The 25,781-nt window shown below is 52.4% G+C and overlaps 1 protein-coding gene across 3 annotated transcripts in view; it reads right to left on the reverse strand.

Moving 5' to 3' along the window:
- Positions 1 to 9,672: 9,672 nt before the first annotated feature.
- Positions 9,673 to 25,781, reverse strand: part of ILRUN (inflammation and lipid regulator with UBA-like and NBR1-like domains) — a 34,507-nt gene continuing 18,398 nt past the window's right edge. For 2 of the 3 annotated variants that reach the window (XM_068660378.1, XM_068660380.1), the window contains exons 4-5: positions 23,958 to 24,286; positions 18,909 to 22,386 (exon numbers count right to left, since the gene is read on the reverse strand). In XM_068660378.1, the coding sequence (XP_068516479.1) occupies positions 22,192 to 22,386; positions 23,958 to 24,286 (524 nt within the window). In that variant the 3' untranslated portion in view covers positions 18,909 to 22,191. Of the gene's footprint in view, positions 14,980 to 18,908; positions 22,387 to 23,957; positions 24,287 to 25,781 lie in introns of those variants that run through there. The other variant, XM_068660379.1, reaches the window with a different exon arrangement.

Genomic DNA, 25,781 nt, shown 5'->3' on the forward strand with positions numbered 1-25,781 from the left:
GTGTGTCAGCTGGGGAAACATGCGATACGGAGCAAAGCCGACGTGTAGGACAGAGCCATGCGCACGGGGAACCTCTACGGCCACCCCGCACCTCCCCGCTCCCTGCACGTCTGTCTGTCTGTCTGTCTGTCTGTCTGCTTCCAACCGCCCCAGGCTGCAAATCCCATTGGTGCTGCCCTCTGAAACGTTTAATGGGAAATGTTTCCCTGCTTCCTAGGTTTAATTATCACCCGTTGCCAGAGCAAATAGCAAAGAAGCCCGGAGCAAACTGGAGGAGAGGGCGGTCAGAGGGCAGGGGGACAGCGGGATGTCACCAGGCAAAGGGGACGCACGGCCTGGCCCTGGGTCACCTCTCAGGAGCATCCCAAACTCAGGTCCTCCCGGTCTGCCTGGGATCGGGCTCAGAAAAAGCTCTCCCTGCTGCTCCTATCAGCAGCACCGGAGATTTCGATAAGCAGAAGAGATTAAAAGGAAAAATATTTCCCTGCCTCACAGCGCATTGGCTTTGCCCAGGGAGAGCTGGCCAGGCGGGCAGCACAACGTGGGGCTACAAAAGCAAGGAAGCATCCCAAAACCGGCCACGGGGACCAGGGGCAGATGTCAGACCTGACCTGAGACCGAGCCTCTGCTGCAGGATGCAGGCACAGCTCGGAGCCCCTGCTGCTCGCCACGACGGGGCAGCGATGGCTGTGCCGCAGCGCGTCCCCAAAGCCGTACCCAAAGCTCTTGGGCAACGCCAGGAGTTCTCACTGATGGTGGATGGAGAAAGTGAAATCCCTCGAAACCAGGAGGCTGGCAGCAGATTTGCCCCATCCAAGCCGCTCCGGTTCCCTCCCTGGTGCAGGCTGGGGGCTGCGGCCACCCGCGTAACCCCGGCGCAGTCTCGCCTCCCTTGCGCAATCCCAGCAGGGCCACGAGGCCGTTGCAAGCAGCTCTGGTTACATATGCAAAACAGGAAAAGAATAGGTTGCAACACCTGCGGGACAATGAAAGAGGGGAAATAGTCTGGCTTTTCTGCTCTGTGTGCGCAGTTTTGAGCGCTTTTTCCTTGTCCTGGCTGTCAACCGATCGGCTCCGATGCCGGCGCCTTTTGCACCGAAAGCTCAGCGCTGGAGCAGGAGGGGACGGAGCAGTGGCTCGTGAATCAGCCTGGAGGAATCTCTCTGCCCACCCTCCTGCAGCTAATCTCTGGCTGCATCGCAAGAATAACAGATAAGCAGCCATATAACGCGCAGATATAATAAAACCATTGAAGGGACTTGATGTCACTGCGAAAACCGCAGAGGCGACCGAGCCTGCTCCGTCACCAGAACCGAGCGGCGTTTCCTGGTCTTCCCCAGCAGTGGGGTTTCCTCCACTTCGTTTCCCGCACCACTTTTGGGAACAGCAGTCCCCATGCAAAGCCAGCCCACACGCTCGGGTCCCTGAGAGGCCAAATCCTGCCCCCACCGTAGAGCTGGCACCCACGCTGCCGGGCTCTGCAGGGGCGATGCCCACAGAGGAGGCAAATCCCCGCTCCCGGGCGGCAGGATGGGATTCCTCGGGCTTTTCTCCGAGCCCAGGATGCTGGAAATGGTTCAAGCTCCTTTCACACACCCACAGGCTCAGCCCCACTCTGCAGGCAGCTGCCTCGGTGCGAAGCGCTCAGCACCCCAGCCCATGCCAGCCCCAGATCTAGCGGGTGTTGGTGTCCCAAGGAGGAGGCAGCTTTTGGGTTTCACCTCCTGCCAGCACCCAAACAAGCTCACGGCCGCATCCACCCACAGCCCTGGGTGCAGATCCCAGACACCAAGGGAGGAAAAATCCTTTGGACTTTGGGAACAAGCAATGGGGAAGCGCCAGGACCCCGGGAATCCCTCCTGCACCGCGAGGGCCAGCCCGGGGATGCTGTGCAGGAGGAAGATCCCCGGCGGGAGGTGGCTGCTGCTCCCCCCCCTCCTGCTGCCCATAATCTTAATTGCTCTTCCCCGGCTGTTTGCTCAGCGCCGTTCATTTCCACCCAGCCTGCACCGAGAGGGTTTATCACACTCGCTCTTGTGTTATTTCAAGCTAAGGCACGTACGGGAGGTCAGAGCTGGGAGCACTCCCTGCGATCCTAGAAAGAGCCTGGGCTGAGGGTACCGGGCTCCTTCCTCGTCCCAGCCCCACAGCTGCTGTCCCTGCGAGGTGTCCCCGTGCCACCAAAGCAGAGCAAACAGCAGGGAGCCGCTGTCACTGCCGGGAAGGGAGCGAGGGGCCTGCACCCAGCACCCAGCTGGGAACACGCTGCCGGGCTTGGGGCGAGCTGGGGGGCTGCTCCCAGAGGGGAAATTGGCTTCCCAGCAGAGCTTGGACCCCAACGCTGAGCGAATTGCCAAAATGCACGGGAAATAACCCAAGGGCAGGCACTGGGCAGCCCATGGGATTTTTGTGTGTGTGACAAGCCCGTGGAGATCTCCCAGGGAGCATCTTTGGGGTTTGAACCCGAAGATCTCTGGATGTCCCCTATAATTCTGTCACCTTCAGGTGGCTCCAGAGCAGAGACCAAGCGAACCCCCTGAAATTCCTCCTGGCCTCCAGCCTCACTTACCCCTTCCCAAAACATCCCCGTGGCTCTGCGCCAGGCAGGGCCCCTCCCGTTTATTACCCTCATGGCCATGCTCATCCCACTTCCCCATCTCCCAGATGCTGCCATAAACCCCGTTTATGGGGCGCCGCGCGTATGCTCAGGGCAAACAGCCCCGGTTATTGCCGCCGGCACCCGCGTGCGGGGCCCACCCTGACAAAACAACCCCGGGGCTCCCAACCTCGGCTGCTGCCCGTGCCGGCAGCCGCCAGCTCCCCGCTCCTGCACCCCGGTGCGCGGTGCAGGGTTCGCCCCCCCCCCCTCCCCGTTTTTCCCCATGCCAAGCGCGGCTGACGCAGGCGGGGAGGTCGCAGGGCAGCCGGCCGGGCTGGGAGCAGCGGGATCCAGCTGCGTGTTTGCTGTTCCCTGCTTAACGCCCCGCTCTGTTCTTCCTCCGGTGGCTTTCTAAGCTCCTGCTTTTGTCTCTCGGGATTAAAAGCCTGGAAGTGGCCGCGGGTCGCGCGGCGCTGCCAGGAAGAGAGGGCTCAGGGCGGCGCGGGTGCGCCCAGCTCAGCAGCACAGCAAACGCCGGTGGAGGGGGGGTGAGGACAGGTCATGGCCACCCCGGCACTGTTTTGGGGCGCACGCTGGGCAAACGCACATATAGGGACAAGCCCTGAGCTGGGCTGCCCATGTGGGTCCCCCCCATCCCCACACGAACCCCAAACCCCTCCATACAGCCCGGTACCCCCGTTCCCTCCCTGTTAGCCGTTCACCCCACCAGTGGGACCAGTAACGGGGCAGCGTGGCCGGCACCCCCTCGGAGTGTTGTAGGTTCGGGGCCGCTTGGCGGCGGTTCCCAGGCACACAGGAGCAGCCAGGTGAGACCGGCAGGGCCCCGGGCCAGCGGACGCGATGTTGTCTTTTCACACAGCCCCGGCGCGGGGCCGCGCAGCACCCAAAACCCTCGGTGGCTTTGTTTTCCCACAGCGGCTGCCACGGAGAAATGCAAATTCATTCTTCTCCTCCGCTGCTTTCCCCCTCCGAGAGCAAACGGTCCCCGGGCATAACGGCCCCACAAGGCGCTCCCATGGCCGAGGGCACGCAGTGCCCCGCGGAGCAGGAGAGGCTCCCGGCCCCATCCTCCCCTTCATCCCGCACCATCCAACCCCATAGCACCTGCAGAAGGATTTTGCCCCAGGTGGGAATCCCTAAAAATAAGCCTAAAACGGGCCCTCGGGATGTTCTGAGGATTGGAGGGGGCAGGGCTGGGTGGAGAAGGGGAGGCAGAGCCCAGCCACCTCCCCAGCTCCGGGGGGGGCTCCAGCCCTTCGCCGTCAGAAACCCCCAACCTGTTGCAGCTCCCTGGGGGGCACAGGGGTGAGGACCCCCCTGTGTCAGCCCACCCAGAGGACAGGGTCTCCTCGTCCCCCAGGGACGAGGCTGCTCCGTACCCTGCATGGAGCTGTGGTTTGGGGACAGAGGCACGGCTCTCCCGGCCCTGAGCGTCCCACAGGCTGGGGGGGGGGGCACAGGGAAAAGCCTGGGGGGCTCGGCACGGAGGCAGCCAGGGACGAGCGAGGCAGCGCAGAGCGAGCAGTGACTCAGCCGTGAGTCACCCAGCTCCGAGGGAAAGGAGCTGCTCCCGTAAGCATCGCCCCGGTCAGAGCCACCAGGCAAAAAGGGGGCGCAGGGAGGACCCCGAAAACGGCACAGGGATCCCCAGCGGCCTGCCCTGCCTTCATCCCCTCCCCAGGAGCCGGGCTGCCCTCTGCCTTTGGAGGAATTTGCTTTTTTTCCCAGCAAACTCAAGCTGCCTCCCATCCTCAGCCTCCTGTGGAGGCTCAGCACCACGAGGAGCCTCCCAGAGCCTGGCTGAGGGGGGGCTGAAACCATAAATGGCACCGGGAGAGGGACTGGGATGCACAGTGCTGGGCCACTGGGACACACCAAACCCCTACGGGACACGGGCACCGTGCCGGGCTGCACAGGAGGGGACACGAAAGCAGAACACGATCAGTGCTCCCTGCTTTCTTGAAGGAGCTGGGCTCCAGACCCCAAAACAGCCAGCCCAGCGTGGGACGTGACCCCAAAATGGGGAACCCCTGCCCCAAGCCTGGCTCTGCCCCGTCCCAGCTCTGGCTCGGGACCCAGCACAGAGAGAAGATCGCTTCTGTTGTCAGCCGTGGATTTTGAGGGCAGCAAAATGTTTGTTCTGTCAACACGTGCCTAATCCCCAACCAAAAGCTGATGAAAAAAGCGTGGAGGGGGGGAAGGATGGGAAGGAGCTGCCCTTTGAAACAAAACCCTCACCGTGACATCTGCAGCCCCGAAAGGACGGACAACACCGGGGCTGCCCAGGGCGAGCAGTGCTGGCGTGGTGGGGGGCGAGGGGACAGGATCCCACTGGGGACACACCGGGACCCTCAGCCCCAGACCCCTCCAAGGGGGACAGAAGACACTAAGGCACCCCAAGGGGTTCGGATGACGACAGCACGGTGAGATTTAGGGTTTGGCCAAGGACCACATCCTTGCTCCAACCTCGCGTGGCGCACACCAGGCTGCAGCAGCCCCAGGTTTCCACCTCCCCTGGCCAAAACGAAGCCCCAGGACGCGGGCACTGAGCCGCATGAACCTGACCTTGGTGTGGGACAGCAGCCAGCCCCGGGGCGTCCCCACATCCCCGGTGGCACGCACGCAACTGTGCCACTGCGAGCCCGTCACGAAGGCACTCAGCAGGATTGGCGTTTGCAGATGGGCCGTAAACCCTTTTCCTGGTGGGATGAGGCACAACTTCATCAGCCCGAGGCTCGTTCCCAGCTCACAGGCGCTCACCCCGGGGCAGATCCCACAGCCCCATCCGGCCGCTGACCCCAGCCCTGCCGGCACGGCCACCGCCGGGCACGCGGTGCGGCCCCGGGGGACCCGCTCCCGTCAGCCGACGGTATGGGCACCGCACCCTCTGCCCGCAAAAAAAGGAAAGAGTGCCTTTCGCAGTTTCCATTTGTTTGCTCTTTAAATAACCGTTTCCTTATCGCTCTGCGTGTGTGCAGATCCCTTTTAAAATTCGGACAAACCTGCTTCTCGGGCAGCATCGCCCGCAGCCCCGCACCCTGCCCGTGGGGTAGGGCCAAGCGGGGTGGCCCCAGAACCAGCCTGACTCTAAATCGTGCCCTCCTCAGTGGTCCTTAGGGCTGGTGGGCTCCTCCTGGAGATCTCCTACAGCTGCCTGGATGTCGCCCTGGGCACCTTTTTTGCGGTGGCCCTGCTGGAGCAGAGGGACCCCACCTGAACCATTCCACACTCCTTGCTCAGGAGCTCGAGCTCTCCCTCACCCCCTTGTTTCTAAGATGGGGGCACCAGGATTGTCCAAATCCACGTCCAGGGGAGCCCGTCCTTTCCTCTCCATCCTGCCACCCCACAGCAGGGTGTGGGGACAGCAGAGGTGCTGCAAGGTCCCAGCAGGCACAGGGGAGCCCAAGGCTCCTCTGCTCAAAGCCCAGCCCCGCACCCCTCGTGGCCACCAACTGCAACCCCCCCAAGAGCCCCAGGGCCATGGGAGCCCACGGCACCAGCGTGGCACAGGTTTGGGTGTCCCACGTGTGAGGACGGGGCACGTCCCTGCAGCCTGGCAGGGGGCAGAGCAGAGCCTCGCGGCACCGAGGGGCATCTCGTGGTCAGCCCCAAGAGGCTCGGGGTGCTGCGGGCAGCAGGTGCCAGGCACGGGGAGCGATGGCTTTGTCCCACCTGGTCCCCGAGGTCACCCCCGGGGTCACACTCGATGCCTCTCCAGGCTTTTGGGCTTCGCCACCGCCGGCTGACGTCACGGCCCAGCCTGCAGCTGTCAGAATTAATTGAGGAAACTCAAGCACGGTAAACAAGGAGGAGGGAAAGCGGCGCAGATTAGATAACGAGCAATACGAGGCTCGCATTTGCTCCCTGCGCAGCGAGCCTTGCCCACTCCCACCAGCACAGACCCCTCCGAGCCCCGGCGTTCCTGGGCCGGCAGCACAAGGAGCTGGGCTCATGTCCCCGTCTGCCAGGGCTGGGGACAGCTTCCCTGCCCCAAGGGCTGCATCTTCCATCCCCAGCAGTGCTTCACCACCAGCTTTGGCTGAATTTGGAGTGGCTGCAGCCCTGGCTGCACCTTCAGCTGCTGCACAGCACGCAGACGGGGTCCAGGCCCCCTCTGATGGGGCATCACTGCCTGTAGGACATCCCAGCTGCTCCGAGGTCCCTGCCCAGCTCAGCTGTCCCCAGCAGGTCACCCTCGTGGTGGCGGTGGCAGGCTGGGTGCCACGGTGCCACCCCACGGTGCTGTGGGTGGCCAGAAACATGCGAGCACCTCCCCAGGCTGGGACCATGCATGCTGCAGAGGGACACGGGCAGCCACCAGCACCAGCACCAGGTCCCAAGGGCTGGAGGAGCCACATCCAGCAGCAATGGAGGGCTGGAGATGAGGAACACGCTCAGCTCCCTCTGCTGGCATCTCCTTCAGGCCAGGCCCTTCCCCAGGGAAGGCAGCTGATAAATTATCTCCAGGCACCTTCCACAGCTCACCGTGTCCCCGTGCCACCCACCGGGAGCTGCTCCCCAGCTCCTGCACCAGCCCCCTGCAGCCCAGCAGGTCCCAGTGAGCAGAAGGACACACAGACTGCCTGTCCAGCCTGCCTGCGGTCTGAATTCCCAGATTAATGGGGAGGAAACCAGTTGGTGAGGGGCAGCTGGGGTGGGAGCAGAGCTGGGCGAGCAGGGATGAGCCCCAGGTCTCTGCGTGCCCATGCAGAGGGGCAGAGGGACCTGGGTGAGGCTCGGGACCTTTGATCTCAGCCTCTCCCCTAAAAAACAGGGTGAGCAGCAACCTTGATGCCTGAATACATGGATAGGAAGCGGCCCAAGTGGGCACCTTCCAGCAGCTGCAGGACAAAGCATCCCCTCTGTCACCACCCCGCTGCCACCACCCGGCCCTGCTCGCCCCATGTTGGCCACTCGGAGCAGCAGCTGGGCAGTGGAGCCTCATTTTTAAGTCAATAAATGGAGATCCCTGCAGAGGCAGCGCTGCACAAGGCACCCTGTATGTCGGCCTCCCCCAGCCGCCCACCTGCTCTCCCTCTCGGCCATCCAAAATCAGGGTTTTTCCCCGTTTGGGGTTTACGGATGCTTTAAGAGTGCTTTGAACCTGCGTGCAAGATGCTGGCAGCTCTGGGCAGTTTTATTGTGTGCCCGAGGGGCTCGGGCATCGCTCGGCTGGGTCCTGCAGGCACAACCCCCCCAAAAGCAGCACTGCTCCTGGATCACATCCCAGCCCACGCCTGCACCTTCACCGTGAGTCAGCCAAGCAAGATTATGCAGGGCTCAGCCCTAGCAGCAAGTGGGAAAGCTCTGGAGATTTTTATCCTTGTTTGCAGAGCTCCTTACCCAGTTCCTGGGAACAGCTGGGCCCTGTGGGGTGCCTGGCTGCTGGAGAGCACCCCCCCGGGGGGGTGGAAGTTGCCTGGAGGACAGCAACTGCACCCAAGGGCCAGCCTCAGGCTTGTTCAGACACCCTGAGCTGGAACCACCTCAGCTGGGAGCAGGAGAGGCCAAGAAGCCCGTGAAAGTCCTGGGGAGATTGGTTCAAAAAATGATTTTACGCAGAAGGCTTTCGCCAGCCAGTCCTGGTGGGCAGGAGCTGGGACTGCTCCCTCCACGAGGCTCCTGAGGGGTCACAGCACAGCCAGGAGCTGCTCTGCACCCATCCGGACACCCCAGCATCACCTCCCAGCGCCACGGCACAGGACAGGGCCACGATTTCTGTGGGGTCACCAACCCGCAGCCCAGCCCAGCCGCCTTGCAGGGTGCTGCCCTGGTCGCTCCATTCGTAAACAGGTTGAAAACAGGCCTCATTTTTTTTCCCATTTAAGCCCTTACCGGCATTGTGAAGGTTTTACTACTGCAGGCAAAGATGTAAACAAAATAGGGGAATGCTCCGAGTGACAGCCTTCAAGCCAGCCCCGATCCCATAGTATTTGATGGAGCAAACAATGCTGGTCCTTACCTGCGCCTGCCATCTGCTTCTGCTCTCAGTTTCCAGCGCACACTTTTAGCTGGCTGTTTTATGAATGGGGTAGGAGACCTTTAAGATTAGATTTCCTTAAATCATTTCTGTTTAACTGGCTATTTCCGACTAATGCACTGGCTGAGCGCGCTCACGACAGATTAAGGGTCGCAGAAAGCTTCCAAAGAAAAGCTGCACTAAAAGCTGTTCCCACAGATATAAGCGCAAATGTGCAGGCTCCTTCCCCACACTGGCAGGGAAAAAAATACCCCTAGGGCCTGGCCTTTTGTCCTCTGCTCACTTACAACTGCTCCAGGATGGTGAGGTGCTCGCTGGAGCCCCAGACCCGGTGCCTGCAGCGTGGTGCTGCGGAGATTTTGGCACAGGCTGCTCGGAGCTGTGCTGTGGTCCTTGGTCAGCCGAGGAGAGCAGCAGCTCCCAGGGCAGCACACGGGCCAGGGGATGATGCAGCTCAGTCCCTGCGTGCCCCTCTCCCCTCTGTCCCCACAGCAGTGAACATCCTACAACAGCCACCGCTCCACCAAGCCAAAAAAAATCAGCTGATTGAGAGCAGCTTTTAAAAATTATTATTAACTTTTAATGGACAATGATCTGGCCCACCTCAAAAAAAAATAGACGAAGGAGAAAGCGCAAACCCTGACGGCTCGCAGGTGGCTGCAGCTGTTTGAACTGGCGCCCTGCCGTGCCAGCTCGCCCCGCGCCGCGAACCATGCAGGAGCCGCGGTGGTAAGATGACCTCCAGTCTAGCAATCGCTCCAGTCGCTCACCTGCTCGGGAGATAGCGTTAGAAGGAAGGTGTGATCGTATTGTCCTGCTCTGGTGAACTTCTGACAGGTTGCAGCCCTAAAGGCAAACAGATTCCTTCAAGCAAATAAGCAGTAAATGAAAAGTTGGGGGGGAAGGAGGGGGACGACTTAACCTGTCCAAACACGGATCGGTCTCAGACACCCGTGAGCACCGAGAGCTCAAGGGGTGCGTTCTTTTCAAGGCACAAAACAAACACCCGTGGGCACAGGCAGCAGGATGTCTGTTCCCTGTAAGGTTTTCAGTCAAGCTGAAACAGCACATGAAAGATCCAAGCATTTATTCAAATGGTAAAAGGCAAACCCAGCACACGCACACATTGAGGTTTCTTGCGAGGATTAGTAACAAAGTCACACATAAGCAAGAGATCAGCTTCAGCTAAGCTGCTCCAGAATATAGTTTATATAGGCAAATGTTTCGGCTGGGTGCCTGGAGCAATAAGGGCTTGCTTGGGAAATGCCATCAGCCCGACGTGGCCACTCAAGTGGCTCCCAAGGTCCTTCACACGTCCCCATCCTAATACAGGGCACTACCAGATATTTCCCTAGTGATAATAATAAATATAAAATATAAGATATGAAATAAAAAAAATAAAAATAATTTTAAAAAATAGGCTAAGTTCAGTCAGAATTCCTCTGCTGATTACCCCAGGGTCCCCAAACCACAGCCCCTGTTTGCAGCCTGACGCACTGCGATCCCTACGCCGTGGTCTGGGGGTGTACCAGGACGCCCCAAAATGACACAAGCAGCACACAGCTTTGTGCTGGTGACCACGTGAATATAGCTAACCCAAATCTCTGCTCCTCCTCACACTGCACCCCTTGGTGCCACCTCCCCTCCGTCCCATTTCCATCCAGGATCCATGGGGAAGGCACTGGCAGCTCCGGCAGCCTGGGCTCACCCTGCTCATTGCCTTGTCCCCCGGGCGAGGAGGGGTGCAGGCAGCAGACACAGCTCGATGTGTGAGGTTCCCTGCCTGTGGGACGAGGGACATCCGCTGGTGACAGCGGTGAGCACGCCGAAACACCTCCACGGGGCACCGCGGCGCCTCAGCGAAGAGCCAGGCCGCAGCCATGAGCCAGGCCGCAGCCACACGAGGGGCTCTGGGGGCACACCTGGGGGCTCAGCCCCAGCCCCCAGCAATGGTCCTGAGCAGAAACGTGGCTGCTTTGGGAAATGGCTGGCCTGGTTCTAAGCTCGTACTCGTATCCACAAGGCCTTCAAGGCTCCCAATGCCCAGCTTTGCCCCCAGGTGCTCTCCTCCACCCTCCTGCCCTCAGCAGGGATCTCGCACTGCCATGGGACCCCCTCCCTCCTGCACAGGCTCTTCCCCATCACCTTTCACAAAAAAATCCACATGGGCCTCAGCCTCTCCTCACACATCTACCTGGACTGGGAGGTTTGTTTGTAAACTCAGCACACGTTGAATTTCTCCTTTGTGAACTGAGTTGGGGTAAAGGCAGGGAGAGAAGTGAGCTCATGAGGCTGGGAACACCCTGGGGACAGCAGAAGTACATTTAACTACAAGATGTCAGATTCAAATTCTTTTTTCATCTTCAATAAAACTCTCAACAGCTACAGAACATTTTTTTCTGTGTTAATTTAATCATACAAATATTCATTTATACATTACGGAAAAAAACTTTTTATTTTTTTTTTATTTTTACCCCCAATGTGCTATCATAGGACTTCTCCCAGACTCCATGAGGCAACACACCATCCTGGGCTACACATGCACTCCCCCCAGAGAGAATAGACAGGCTGCAGAACCACCCACTCACTCACACAAGGAAAAAAAATAATAATAAAATTAATTAAACACAAGAGAAACCCAGAGACGGGACAGCGTGCATTTCCCAACCCTGCGGGCTCCGGCTGCTCAAACCCACGCAGCTCTGCCCTTCGGAGGGGCAGCTGCATCCTCCAGCCCTCGAGGACTGAGTACGACACCCCTGAGATGCAGGCAGGGGATTTCTCCCCTCCGTCTGCCTTTTTTTTTTTTTACCAGTTTGGGGTTGTTCCTGCGGAGCTCTGACCGCGCTCTGGCTTCCCTGGGCTGCCTGCACTGCCCCTGCTCGGGGGGTGACAGCTCCACATCCAAGGTGGCTCGTGCTCGACACACGGATCTGTCTGGAGAGCAGACATAGGGCATCGTTTTTTAATTTCTGGAGGAGCAGGTGAGGAAGGAGGCTCTCCCCCTCCTCAGGGCAGGTGGGTGTCAGTCAGGCCAAAGCCAGCGGCTGCTCCATCCCTGCCACCTACCAGTGGGTGCCGGCCCTGTCTCCCCCCAGTCAGGATCAGCGACCTCCCTGGGGTGATGCTGCCTCTGTACTGGTTCACCAGTCTCAACTCAGCCACGATTTCCTCCTATCCCTACCAGGCCACGTGTAACTCACCTGGCTCCGCTCACCTCGGCTGCCACACGCGCACCAGACTCTTGGTATTCAGCCCCCCCTGAAAATCCATACCATTTATTTCATGTATCTGATGCAAAGTCTCCGTGAGTTTGAATGCCTCAATCCTATGGAAACCACTGCAATCGCAGCGCCCTGAAGCCACCTGGAAGGAGTTTTGCTGAATATTTCAAACCCACCTCATTTAAAGCTGGAAACCTGACTGCAAGAGCAGTGTGAGGGCCAGCAGCACCACTAAGCTCCAAGAGAGGAGAGAAAACCGCCTTCAGCCCCAGTGAAACAGTTTTTACTAGAGGAAAAACCTGGCAAGGTAGAGCAACCACCAACCTAAAGGTTGTCCCGCTGTCACAGCAAGGGTCAGAACCCAACCTCCAACACCTCCGGAGCCCTGCACGGTCATTTCGGAGAGGTCACCCCACGATGAGAGCACTTAGCTCAGCTACCTGGGGGATGGCTGTGGGGTGAGCAGCGAGAGGATGCGGATTTCAGCAGCATCTCAGATCAGGCTCTGCCTCTCTTCACACCCTGGAGTCGGTGACCCTTGTCACGAGGCCACCACGGCCTGAAATCACTCACGAGTGGATTCGGATCTGCGCAAAACAAGTGTGCCTCCTGAGTGGGAAAGCACAGGACTACGTGGGGTGCATGCGAGCTTGTTACAAGGAAAGGAAAACTCAGCCTTAGCAGGAGCAGCACAGGCGTGGCAGCCACTCTATGCAGAGGAAGAATTTGTGCCTGGGAGCAGGAAGCTGGAGCAGGGGCACCGAGGGCTCAAAGGGCTCCCAGGCGATAGGAGGCAGAGGTCGCAGCGCCAGCTGTACCATGCAGGCTCAGGTCTTGCTTCCCCACCCACCCAGCTGACAAAAGGAGCTCATAAAGATAAGGAATCACCTTGACATTCGGGCAAACTGCAGTCCCCAGTGTTTTAGATGCTTTCAGAAGCGGCAGCATTGCAGGAGATGCACTGGCCAGGCATGCACCCACGTCTTCAGAGCGTGGCACGCTGTTGGTGAGCTCCACCTGCTCCCACAAATCCACCACTGCAGCAATGCAGCCCGCTCCCTGGGCTGGATGCTACAACACAACTGAAGCTGGGCAGAAGGATGTTGCAGGACAAGAACCAGACTGTGTTGGCACTACGCAGCGCCACCTTCCACGGCTGCATTCCTGAGCAGCTCCATCCGGATCCGTACCTCGAACAAGCTGCTGAAATAAACCCAGGTTTTCACCAAACCACACGTGCATGGGGCTGGCGATCCAAACCCCGCAGTGCCTCTTGCATACAGGTGGTTTCTCACATTATACTCATTTCTTCCAGCAAGTGCATTCTTATAGGGAGGCTTCAGGTAACAGCGACCCTTAATATCCAAACCTCAAGCACAGACAAACCTGTCAGCTATTTCCATACAATTAACAGCAAGCAGCCAGCGTGGGGCTACAGCATCCTAGCTTCTTCCTGAGCCCTCCACAGGATCCACCTGTACGCACTAATTGGTAGCTGCAAGGAGAACGAAGCCTCCCCTGAAAGCCAACCACGAAAACACAACCAGGAGGGAGCGACCAGCCTGAAGCCACACCGCACGCCTGCACCCTGCTCCAAAGAGGAGAAAGGAGGCTGCACCACAGATCTGGAAGAAGGTAGCGGGGTCTTTGCATATCATCGTATCTTTGGCAGTTCGTTCAGGCTTCTGCACAAGTCAGTGCCCCCTCAGCTCACCCCCTTCAGGAGGATGTGAAGGTGACACGGAGCTTTAGGAACCCATGAGGCCGTCTCCCTCCCCTCACCGCGGGCTTTCCAACCAGTAACCACAGAAAAATGCACCAGAGGAGCAGCAGAACGACCTGCATCTGTGGAGGAACAACCCCTCCTCTAGAAACAAGCCCTGGAGAGCCCGGTTAGAAGGCGAGAGCCTCAACAAAGCTCCAAGCCGGGATGAGAAAGGCAACAACACAAGGCGACAGAGCGGAGTCCAGCAGCTGATGCTAACTCTTCCTCTACATTCAAAAATGCAAAGAACGAGCCTTGAAGCTAACACCTTATCACAGGAGAAATGGATTCAAACTTAAACGTGTGTGAGAGAGAGATGGGAGATTCAAAACTCTAAGGACAGGACTTGCAAAGCTTTGCAACTACCAGCACGTGAATTACAGCTACAGGAAAAGTTTCTTCTTGGCACGAGACCGATATACTTGCTTGGTTGCTCTAGGCACAGCTACTGTACATCAGAGTTAACAAAAAGGTATTCTTATAGGCTAACCACATAGCTCTGGAACTTTAATAAATCTGTTTCTTATTAACACGGGTGTGTATTTACGTGTACTTTGTGTACAAAGGGAAGGGGAACGAGCCCTCCACGCTATCCTAACCCAGTCCCAGAGTCTCTCCCTAATTGTGATGCTGAGACCTGGTCTCCAGCAGGGTTTCTAGCGACATGCAGGACAACTAACAGCAACACCCAAACCAAAAGGGAGAAAAAAAAAAAGAAGAATTAAGATTAAAAAGGTGGTAACTATAAACAGAAGGTGATATTAAAAATGCAGAGCTGGGTGCAGACCCAACCTGTCATTAAAACACATCCAACAAAAACAAGTCACCGCACAAAACCCAGAAGATGCTAAGCAAATTCCCATTCGGTAACAAGCAAAACATGACAGTTCCATAAAAATGCACGCTGTCCCTTATTTAAAAAAAATATGAACAGGAAACAAACAGAAATTAAACATTTGCTCAAACTACAACCGCTCTGTAGGCAAAATATTTTTTTAAAGATGGCTTTTTTCATTTTCATTTTTAAATCTTCTTTTTAAGCTACCTAATTAAGTGTGAGAATGACTTCTAAAAAAAAAAAAATAATCCATGGCGTTGGTATATTCTTTCTCATAGCATTAAACACCACTCCTGAAATTCAGCATTCACACATGCATACTTAGATTTTTTCCTCTGGAAACAGCTAGTCCTAAGTTACTGGGCTTTTGTTTTATTTTCTTCTTTATCCAGAACATGGAGGCAGAGAAGGGGGGTCCACGCTGTGTCTGTCTGCCACGTGGGTCCCCCTCCCTTCCCCCAAAAGTCAGTTCTTTAAATTCTCTTCTTGCCGATACCCGTTTTGTGTGTTTGTGTTTTAAGACTGTCCGAAGGGATAAGGACCGTGGAAACCCTGAAAGAAAGTTGGAGACATAATCAATTTTAATTGGTAAGGAAAGAAAAGCGATCAGCGTACGCCTACAAATACCGACCAGCCCATCCCACACTGCTGAACCCAACACAACCCCTTGCCCTCCAAAGACACCTCTGCTGTCCAGCCTTAGGAAACGCTCACAAAACGCAGGGTTTGGTGCTTGGAGCTGTCCCCCAGGGGGAGATGCCAGGTGCTACCCACTTACCTCCTTCAGATGTTACTTTGCCAGGTTAAAACCAGGCAAAACATTTCTCAGGTGCTACTGGACCAAGAAACTTGGGGTATTTTCTACCCCAGAGCAAAAATTACTTGTAGATGCCACAACACCTGCAAAGCCAGCAACTATCCTTTCACAGGCGTATTCTAAAGATTACAGCAAGAGGCCCTAACAGGTAGTAGAAGCCATTCAAGGAAAACCAGGATTTTAAGTCCACATTCCCAGCGATGTATTTGCTCTCTCAGGATAACGTTATTCTATTCTTCGAACCAAGTGGCCAGTCCTTCATCACGCAGAACAAGGAGACCGACAGGCGGGTAAGGGATCTCCTACACCACAGAGCTGCTCGGTTTGTCACAATGCTGAAGATACAAACCACACAAAATCCTCCTGTAACACCCAAGGACATGCTCAGGTCAGAAGCGGGACGAGGGAGAGGAGCTCGCTGTATTTCATCGTCAGAGTCTCATTTTGTGCAGCCCAACTTCTTATGAGCATCCTGATGAGTTAGCCAAAAGCACAGACAGCACAAAGCCCTTCTCTGTCATTAAGACAGTAATGGCTTCAAGTTTTCACAATTTCACCTTTAGCAGGAAAAATCTCAAAAAAAAAAAAAAATCACACCAAACCCACCGTCATTTCCTGCATGTCCTACTGCAGCTCCACAACAACCTCACTGCATGAGCCATGAAATGAGTCTAACGCAACTCACGTCAAGTGCCAACTGCACTAGCTCAAGCTGAATTGCAAAAGCCCAATTTCAAGAGCTCCGCTGTGTATCTGTGCTACAAAGGAAGCGCTACAAGGAGCTGATGATTTTGCTGCAGCTAGTGAGAAGTTAATTCTTTAGGATATATTGGATGGCAAAATAGAAGGCAATAGCAAAATGGAGCATCTCCCAACAGCTCTCAGAAGTCATCCAAGAGAGGAGGAATAGCAAACAATTAAACAGGACATCTTGTGCACTGCGTGCAGAGCATGGAAAAGAAGATTGGGAGCTGGGAAATTACTGCTTGTAGGCAGAAACGTATGCAGGTGATGGAAAACCAAGCACACAGCAGCCCTAGGAAGGTGCTGCACTCCCAGACCAGGAACCAAGCTCTTCGGGAGACAACACCCAATGGATTCCCCAACACTTCCACACAGAAAGCAGAAGTTTCCATCAGAAGACTGAGGCTGAGATATCCAACACTTAGAAAAAAATACCATCACGAAACTGGGAGAAGGGCAAGAGCAGAAGGAAACCTCTGGGAAACCTCTCAGGAAAACCTTCTGGATCTTCAGGCACTGCTCAGGTCCTGCTTTCTGTAGCATCTCATTTAAAGCTACACAATTATGTTAATAATGGGTTAATTAAAAATACTGTTGCTGAAACAGTGGGAAGGCGAAGAGCAGAAGGGAAACTGTGCATTAAAGTACCATGAAGAGTCACGGGTGCATGGGCACACAGAAAATGATAAAGGATACAGAAGGAAAGTTATGCTAGGCACAAGATCCTAAATAGTCCCGCCCCAATGAGGCTGAGCTGCTGCACCCAGTACTGCTCTGCAGACAAAAACCTGCATTTGTGGCCGATCACCTGCACTGACATTCACCACAATTTGCTTCGTCTTTTAATCAGCTGCACAGAGGCTTTGTTTGCAGATCCGACTGGCAAAGCTCTCCCAAACCTCCCAGGGGTGCTCTGCGCACTGAGTGCTCCCAGCTGCCTGCTCCCTCTGCTGGGGGCTCCCCGCTCCACAGCAAAACCTTTTTGGTGGCTCCTTTGAGCCTGCCAGAAACCAAGTCACCTGCAGCACCTCCCGACAAAGGGATTAAGGCAGTTAATGAGAGCACAGCCCAGAGCCCTGCACTGAAGTCAGACAGGAGAACAGGTCATTAGTCCTCGTGTGCGCAGCCAGCCCATGCGAAGCGGCTGCTGGCCTCGTTCTCAGGGAACCCCCTGGATCTCCAGGTATTGTTTACTGCAGCACCTAATTTAAAGCTATACAATTATGCTAATAACGCCTTAATTAAAGTCAGAATTTAGCTCAGCTTTAGAGTCACATTACCGAGTGCCCACAGCTCTGTGCCGCTTGCAGGCTGACAGCTCCTGTGAGCTCCTCGCCCTGCTCCAGCAACTTCAAGAGCAGGATGCTCCCCATCTGCCTGAAGGTAGCTTCATGTAATGAAACTCACCAAAAAGGAAAAAAAAAATCCTTGGTCTTGGGATTACCATAACGTAACTCTGCATACAAGGAGCTTTTCACCGCAGGTCATTTACCCCTGAGATTTATTAGTGCATACAAGAACTTACAAAACCCTAAAGGTTGCTTCTTTAAGACCAAGAGCGTGGGCTTGGCCTCACATCACACCTAACAGAGCTCCTGCATGGAAGAAAGGAACTTGTTTTAAACTAGCATCACCGCAGGAAGCATACCACTTCAAGTTCTTCTGGATATTTACAGGGGAAAAAATATATTTCTTGTGAAATTAAATTTCTGGATTCTAAAGGCTGTTCACTAAGCTGTGCTTTTGTGTTGTTTGTTAAATCATCAGGACTAGGGTAGGAAGAAACAGGTTTCAGTTCAGTTCCTACCACATGTTGCTAGGTCATTTTATTCAGGTGGTTTTTATCCTCCCTTTTTACCCATCCCTCAGCAAGAAACTCTTATCATCCCTCCCTCCCCCCAAAATAAGCACACTTCCATACTTTTTCCTCTTCTTCAGTTAGATGCAAGCTCTTCACTGAGCATTTGTTTCTTATTACATTTATTCAACACAGTTATAATAGCGTCTTGGTACCTAAGGACTTCAGTTACTGTTACAATGCAAATACCAACCTCCATTACAGGACACTTTTGAGAATAATTATCCCTTGTACGCAAGGTTTTACATCATAAAATGCAAAAATAATTCTGCATACACGTGCAGTTTTACCCCAGTTATTCCAGCTGAAGAACTACTCACACTATTTTGGTGAATTCGCTTCCATTCTGAAAATGAGATCACTGCTTTTATGAAAAGCTCAGCTGCAGCTTTGCAAATTCACTTTCAGTTCTTCTAGCATCTTCCCCACAAGTAATTGCTAACTGGCTACAAAAAGCATGCCGGCTATTCAGACAAATGCAGGAGAACAGAGGGCTGTGATTTTTTCAAGAGAGGCCTGTACATGCTAATTTTTGTTATAAAGCATTGGTTGATGTCAGTGTCTAGAAGGGAATTGAGAGGTTTTGGAAAGTTAAAGGGCTTTGTAAATGCAGAGGTCTATAAATGAAGACACCTGTGCTTGGGGACCAACCAAGCACAGCAAAGCCTCCACATTCACATCCACAGCACCTGGATGTGATTTGAGGGACCAGGAGCACGCCATCCCCTTCCTAAACACAGCTGTGGAGTAGTGGAGCATTTTGAGGTAACACCAAAAACGAAACCAAGCTTAAGTGGATCTTTCATAAACCATCACAACACAGGCTTTCAAACAGCTATCTTTATTTCACCTTTGGGAGCGAGTCAAGATGAAGAAGAGGTACACGAGGAGAGACAGGAGTTTGGTGCCCAGCTGCGGAGCAGTGCAGGAGGCTCCCAGCAGACACCGACAGCATCAGCCAGCGCTACACGTCCCTGGGCTGCTCCTGGGCACTGCTCTTCCAACCCACGCTCGGCTAACTTAGGAAAGCTCAACACAAGCAGAAGAACAAAGTATTTAGCATTTTTCTGTAATTCCATGCATGCTGTGCTAACACAGTGCAGCAGTTCAGACCCCCTCAGAGCTGCTGGAGATGCACGGAGCTGATGGAGCGCAGAGGGCTCAGGGATGTGAGCAAGCCACCATGCAGCACCTTGGTTTTTCTGACTTAACAGCAAGCTTTTAGTCCGCAGAGAGAAAAACAGGGAAACTGCTGGCCTGCAGTGGAGCTAAGACAAGCTAGAAATCACATTATATGGCATTTCCCACAGTCCAAAGGCACGGGGACTGTTGGTTTTCATGGATGAGCTAGCATGCAGCATCCAAACATTAGCCTTCCACCACCAAAGCAAAGCAGCTCATGCACTGTCAGTTCAGCCTGCAGATGCTGTAGCAGTCTGGCTGTCAGAGGCTCACTGTAATAGTTTGGAGCGTGACGTTCTCCCACTTGCTCTGAACAAATTTAACTGTGGGGTAACTGGCCTGGTGTAAAGCCCAGACACCAGAAGAGGAGCTTCTCCTCTACAGGGGGGTGTGCATTTCTGGGGCTCATTCCTTACCCACAAATACGGTTTGGTACCCAAACAGTTTCCAGTAGAGAAAATTCTGTCTGAAGTCTAGAGAGGTACTCCAGGAATAGGCCAGTTGGAGTGTCCTGGTCTGGGAGAAGCTTCCAGGAGCAGCAGCAACTTTTAAACTCAGAGAGGAGAGGCCAGTTACAGGCTGTAAGGACAGGGGGACGTTGGGCTTCCCCTGCATGCAGGTTGCTGTCAAATAGCACAGATCGGAGTTCAGCTGCACACAGAATGAAGATGGGGAGCATAAATACAGCAGGGGGAAAAAGGTGGTAAGAGTTTGACCCCAAATTCCAAAATGCTTCTATTATACGGGCTTTTAAAAGTATTGTGAGCAATGAGCAAACTGGATTATCCTCAGGCAAGTTGTAGAACATTTTTTGCTATGGCAATGACTCTGCAAATTGTTTCGTACAGGTGAATCCTTGCAGGTCAGAACTTCCCCGTGCAGTTTTCTGCATTAACCAGCAAGCAGCGATACCTCAACTCACACGGGCAGGCAGCTAAATTCAGCTAGAGATTCAGACATCTATTTTCATATAGAAGTGACAAGTACGATGTGATGCCACTACATGGCTATCCACCCCAGAGCTTTTTAGACATTTAAACTGTACATTTCTTGCCTTCGTTAAGAAATTTAACTCTAATCCCCAGGCACTATAAGAACGCATCTTGTGCTTTTAGTGTAAAAGACTGTCACAAGAGAGCAGCAGTGACCTCGACAGTGTTGCTATGAGACAGGAGCGAGTAAATAGAAGGAGGCTATATTAGCCTCATCTCTCTTGAGAATACAGAGAGAAAGTGATTGCCAAAGAGGAGAATAAAATACCCATGCATGGGTATATCTGGACTCTAACACAAACTCATCCCTATCCCAAGATAAGCATCCCATCCCGCACATTGTTTAACGCTAGGAACATGAAAAAACGCCCCAGGGAATGGATATACAACATGCTTTGAGCAATGCCCTGAACACAGACCCTGATCTACAGCCTTCCAGCAGTTTATTTCATAGGGTGAGGCAGGGTGGCCTCAGGAAGGCATATACTACAGCAGGAACACAGATCACAGTTCCAAGTGTATCACAGGTTTCATCTTATCTGCTTATAGGCAATTTGGTGCCTTTTTTTCTCTAGGAAAGTTTGTTTCAATGAGCACAGCATCTGTACCACGTGCTCTGCAAAGCACTCTGGCCGTTTCCACGTGTGAAACATTGACATACTCATCTCATCTGGCAGCAGATGGCACATCAGCAGCACCGGGATCCTGGCTCCACTGGGGAATTGCAGAGGACAAGTTACACCTGCTCAATTGCACCAGAGAGAGAACTTACACAGACAAGGTCTGGCAACTTCAAGGCTTTTAGCATGTTTTACAGCGGCAGACGCAAGGAACAGCTAGTTTTATCTCAGAGATTTCATGGTCTCATGCAACCGTGTGGCTGGGGCCCTTCACAGTCTCTCGGCAGAATGGAAGCCTCAGCAACGATGTGATAAATATTTAGGGGCTTATCCTCCTTCTAAAGGCAGGACAGAGGCCTTAACTGAGCTTTAACCATCCCCTCTGCTGCATCTCACCAAATGGTGTGTTAAATATGACTAGGGATTCACCCCACTAACTGGGTGCATGAAAAATATTAGATGTTCTGCCCAATATAAGTACAATCCAGGTATCCTATATCCAGGTATCTACACTACCAACCCCCAGTGCTCTTTGTCTGCTCCTAGAACTTAAAATAAAGCCTTCCACATCAATGCTCAATCAGAAGACAACAGAATGTAGTAGCTTTCTTTCACCCTCCACAAAGAGCAGAGTACAGGTCCAGTCCCCAGGGAGGAGGAGGAGATGGGAGGCTGAAGCATTGCTAAGATTACCAGCAGGTGCCCGACCACCACCTGCTGACCATGCAGTATAATACTTCTGACACCACCCCCATCATGCCCTTTTCCATTTAATCTGAGCCCCAGCTGGGGATCCCACTTACACATTACCTATTTTTTTTAGGAAAAAATGTTCTCCAGAAGGATTTCCAGCTTGCAGGAAGAAGGGCTAAACCAGGAAAGGCAAAGCTTGTTCACCTGACGGTTTTAAGTGAGACCAAGTATTTAGGATGCCAAACCTACAAAAATTGTTCACTGCAGAAAGAGCATCGCACCACAGGGATGGTACCAACGTGAGCAACAATGCCAGAATGCTTCCTGCCCTGCATGGAAAGGACACGGCTGGAGGAGGTCTCTGATCCTCACACCTACCTCAGGAACAGCTCTCAAAGCAACAGCGAACTGGTGTGATGTCAGACAGAAACAGCACGTCAGAAATAAAAACCTCAACAGATCTATAAACTTTCTACGCAGCCCATCCTGTCTCCAAAAGCTACCCTTCCTAAAAAAAAAAAAAAAGCAAGGAGCAAGATTTCTGCTTTTATATCAAATCTACTTCAAAACCCCCCATGAATATTCTGAAAATACTAAAAGGAATAAAAAGAGAAAGAAGGCCCTACCTCCAAGGTTAGGTTATAACAACTCATAGGGGTAACACTCACAAACTTTGGGTTACTAGCCTGACCATATTTCTTAAATTTATCAAGAATATCTCTGGCACTGTTTGTCTCCTTTTTGGCATTTCTTCTCCACAGAACAGCTGGCACAGGCCATGCTCTCTGCACCTCCAGCAGGTACACGTTTCTTACACCTATGCTCCCCCTAAAAAAAAAACAAAAAAGCCAAAATCTGCTACGCAGCCAGGAGCCCCTGCTGATACACCGGACCTCTTGTTGCCCACACCACTCTCATTTCAGTAGGGAGAGCGAGGAATTTTCCACAGGGGAGACCTAGTGAAGAAATGAAGGCCACGCTGCTGCCAAAACCCCACATCCAGAATTTCTGTGCAGGAACTTTCTCGGAAGCGCAGCTCTGAGCAGTGCCCACCTGCAAGTGCAAACAAATGATGAAGCAATTGCTAAGCCTGCGCTCGGAGAAAGAGGGCAAAGGGGAAAAAATAAAGCTAACCCAGCCCTAAAGCTGACCACTGAAAGTGGAAATGAGTTTTCTCACCTAAATTAAAGCCTAGTGTTAAGCTGTGAAAGGCTTAGCTAATTCCATCCACTCAGAGCTATACTTAGCAGCTGATTTTTACTCTTCACTGACTGATGCACGAGCAGAGCTGTCCCCACCCTTCGCTGGGATACTACAACCCCCAACGGACCTGAGATGGAATTTATGCAGGGATGTGTCAGCACATAGGTGGCCTCTGCCAAGTCAGAGGATGGTCTGTCTCTCCAGCAAACACCAGAATGAAAGCGGGCACTGCTATCCACCAAGAAACCATCAAACAGCAGTGACTTTCGGTCACTGTTAACCCAGACTGCATTTGAACTGATAGGTGAAAGGCTTTATTTTTTTATTCATTGCTTAAGCCATCCATTTCATGTTTAATGAGCAAGAATCTTGAAGCAGGAACCAATACAGCTTATAAAAAATTATCTTTGGGGTGCAAAACACAAAATGGGTGATTGGTAGTCTGTCAAACAGTTATTCCCAAGCATGCCAGCAGTAAAAAAAAAAAAAAAAAAAAAGCATAGCCCTGGTGCAAAGTAGGCCACTAAAATATGATCCACTGGTAGAGGACAGGCAGTTCATCCAGTTAGGAACTAAAGTGCTGTAGGTGAACTAATATTAGGGCTTTATTAAGTCATTCAGCAACCAAGTGTTATTGTCCTACACAGCCTGCTTAAAGTACAGTAAAGCATTTTTAAAGGATTTTAAAAATCAAACTAGTTTGACATACGACAATACACACCTACACATACTGGCTGCATTAACAGGTGGATTCTGAATTGTAAATAATCCTGCTATTCATTTGTCACACACAAGCAAATAAAAACAGTCAAAATATCACTCAGACTCTTATAGCATCCACCAAGCAAGCTTTTGAGAGAGATTTAAAGTAAAGATAATTTAAAAGTCACCTACAATTATAAACAGGACAAGGACACAGACAGGAATAGTCCTCTGACTGACCATTCCTGACAGATAGCTTCTGGGATCAAAATGGTGAGCTCTGTAGTCACTCCACACCAGTTAAAAAAAAAAAAGTTATCTGGTTAATCTTAGGTTTAGGGTGTGGTCATTTCTTTTTTTTTAATTCTTTAAAAACTTAGGAGCACATCTTGAGAGATATTTTGACTTATCTGCATATGCAGCTGGAGTAGGCCCCAGCCACTAATAGTTACAGCACCCAGACAAGATTATATAAACTTTAAGAAGGACTTGAAGCAAAAACAAACAAAAAAAAAAAGGTGGATCTGGTAGAGTCTATCAGAGGCAAAAGTATTTTAATATAATATGAGGAGTTGGCAGAGTCAGACAGTCAAATTCAAAACCTTCCTTAGCAGGTCTGGCAGAAGCAGAAGGGAAGGGCTTTGCAGTTTGTAACGAAGAACTATTACATACACCAGTCTCATCACCTACCCATTCTCCTGTTCGCCCAGGGCACCTACCTTACTGTATGTCACTACCGACAAGTTGTTCGAGTGACTGCTGGGGGAGAGATTTACAGAGTTTTGTGACAGTCCATTCTGATCTTGTTCGATTTGGTCAGGAGCAGGCCCCCACGTGTTTTTGCTGATTGTGCCTAGCTCGGAACCCCCAGGGTCTTTTAGGTTGTTTTCATCTGGTTGCCTGTTCTTCTGCGGAGAGGCGAACGGGTTAAAGTTTCCTTCTACCTTGCGATGCGGTTGCGTGTTGAACTCTGTTTCAAAGGATGACAGCTGCTGTGTTACCCCTAGAAGTCCTCCAACTTCCACGCTGAGGATCACCCAGATGACATCTGCGGAAAATGAAAGGCACGCGGGTCATCAATAGATGGAGTTTATGGAGAGGTAGGAAAAAGAAAGTATGAACTCATTTCTTTACAATAGCAAAAAAATGATTGTTTATAACACTTTTTTATAAAGCATCAGAAGTACTGGGTAGAAACGAATAAAGTCCAACCCTTCAAGGGAATCAGGTAAGTTTTACTCCTACTGAACTTGGAGGAACCAGGTAAGAACATATAAAAAACAAGCTGACACGATGACTTGAAACTCCATACTCCAGATTACCAATAGGATGCACTGAAAAAGAAAACCTGAAGTGACTTTAACCAAGGCTACGCAACAAGTCTGAAATGAGAGCCAGGTGATATCACTCCCAGTCTCCTGCTCTGATGACAAAGAAAAGGTCATGGGTTTTGGTTAGCATTAAAAGGTTTGGCTCTGAAAAAAAACAAAAAACACTTGGAAGGTTATTAGGTTTATGACAATTCACACTAAAATATCTGTGTTTCAGTTCCAAAACATCCACAGTAGGTAGACAAGATGCACAGACTGGTAGACTATTACACAAATTTGCAAACAACTGGCTAAAATATATATATGTGTGTGTGTGTTTACAGTTCTTACATCACATGTGTTTTTTGTACATAGATAAGATTGTTTTTTCTACTTACCATTTCATTTACACTTCATGCAAACACTGCGGCATATTTACACAAATACATTGCTTGGGACCTATCCAAATTCAGTCCTACTGCTTTTTTTTTTTTCCCTGCCCCTCCATTAAATGTGCTCCAGTTTTGTTTTGCTGCACAGAGAGGGAAAATTGAAAAGAACAGCAGCAATTCCTTATCTCATCTCAGCAGATCTAATAACAGCACCTCATGTCACATGGGATTCGGGTTCCAGTTTTTCTGCAGCATTAACCCACAAGGGGCTCTTTTGTGCTGGCTGGGGGCAGGAGGCAGCAGCTACCCTCGCTGTGCAGCTTTACACCACCACTGCTTCACGGAGCAGCCTTCATTCGCCGGAGCTCTCCTTCCAGCCCTTCACCAGGTTGAATGTCGCTCATTAGCTTGCATTCTGTGACCCAATTTACCACAAGTGGGATTCCACCTTACAAAACCACGGCTGTTTAAGGACCCCAGCACCGTGCCAGAGCTGTGCACCGACACCAGGCAACCCCCAGCTGGACCTGAGCTGTGGGAGATAACAAGCACCAGGGATTCAACCTACCACGGGGAAGGGCATCTTTGATTCAAAGCTCAGTTGCCAATTTCAATTTGCAGGTAGTTTTCCTTCAAAAGGTGTAACTCGAGCAAGTTTAGTAAGCCCTTAGCCTGCTTCTTTGTCAGCGTGTAGGAAAACCTTGGATTAATAACCGCACAGGCCCGCAGCAGGCAATGCAAGTTGAACAGGCCTTTCAACCTAATTTATGCACACGTTTCAGGGACAAGTTACATCCACTTTCAACACAGAAGAGTCTTACACTCGCTGACAATTCTGCCA

This window comes from Anas acuta, chromosome 24, assembly GCF_963932015.1.
Source record: "Anas acuta chromosome 24, bAnaAcu1.1, whole genome shotgun sequence".
Lineage (NCBI taxonomy): Eukaryota > Metazoa > Chordata > Aves > Anseriformes > Anatidae > Anas > Anas acuta.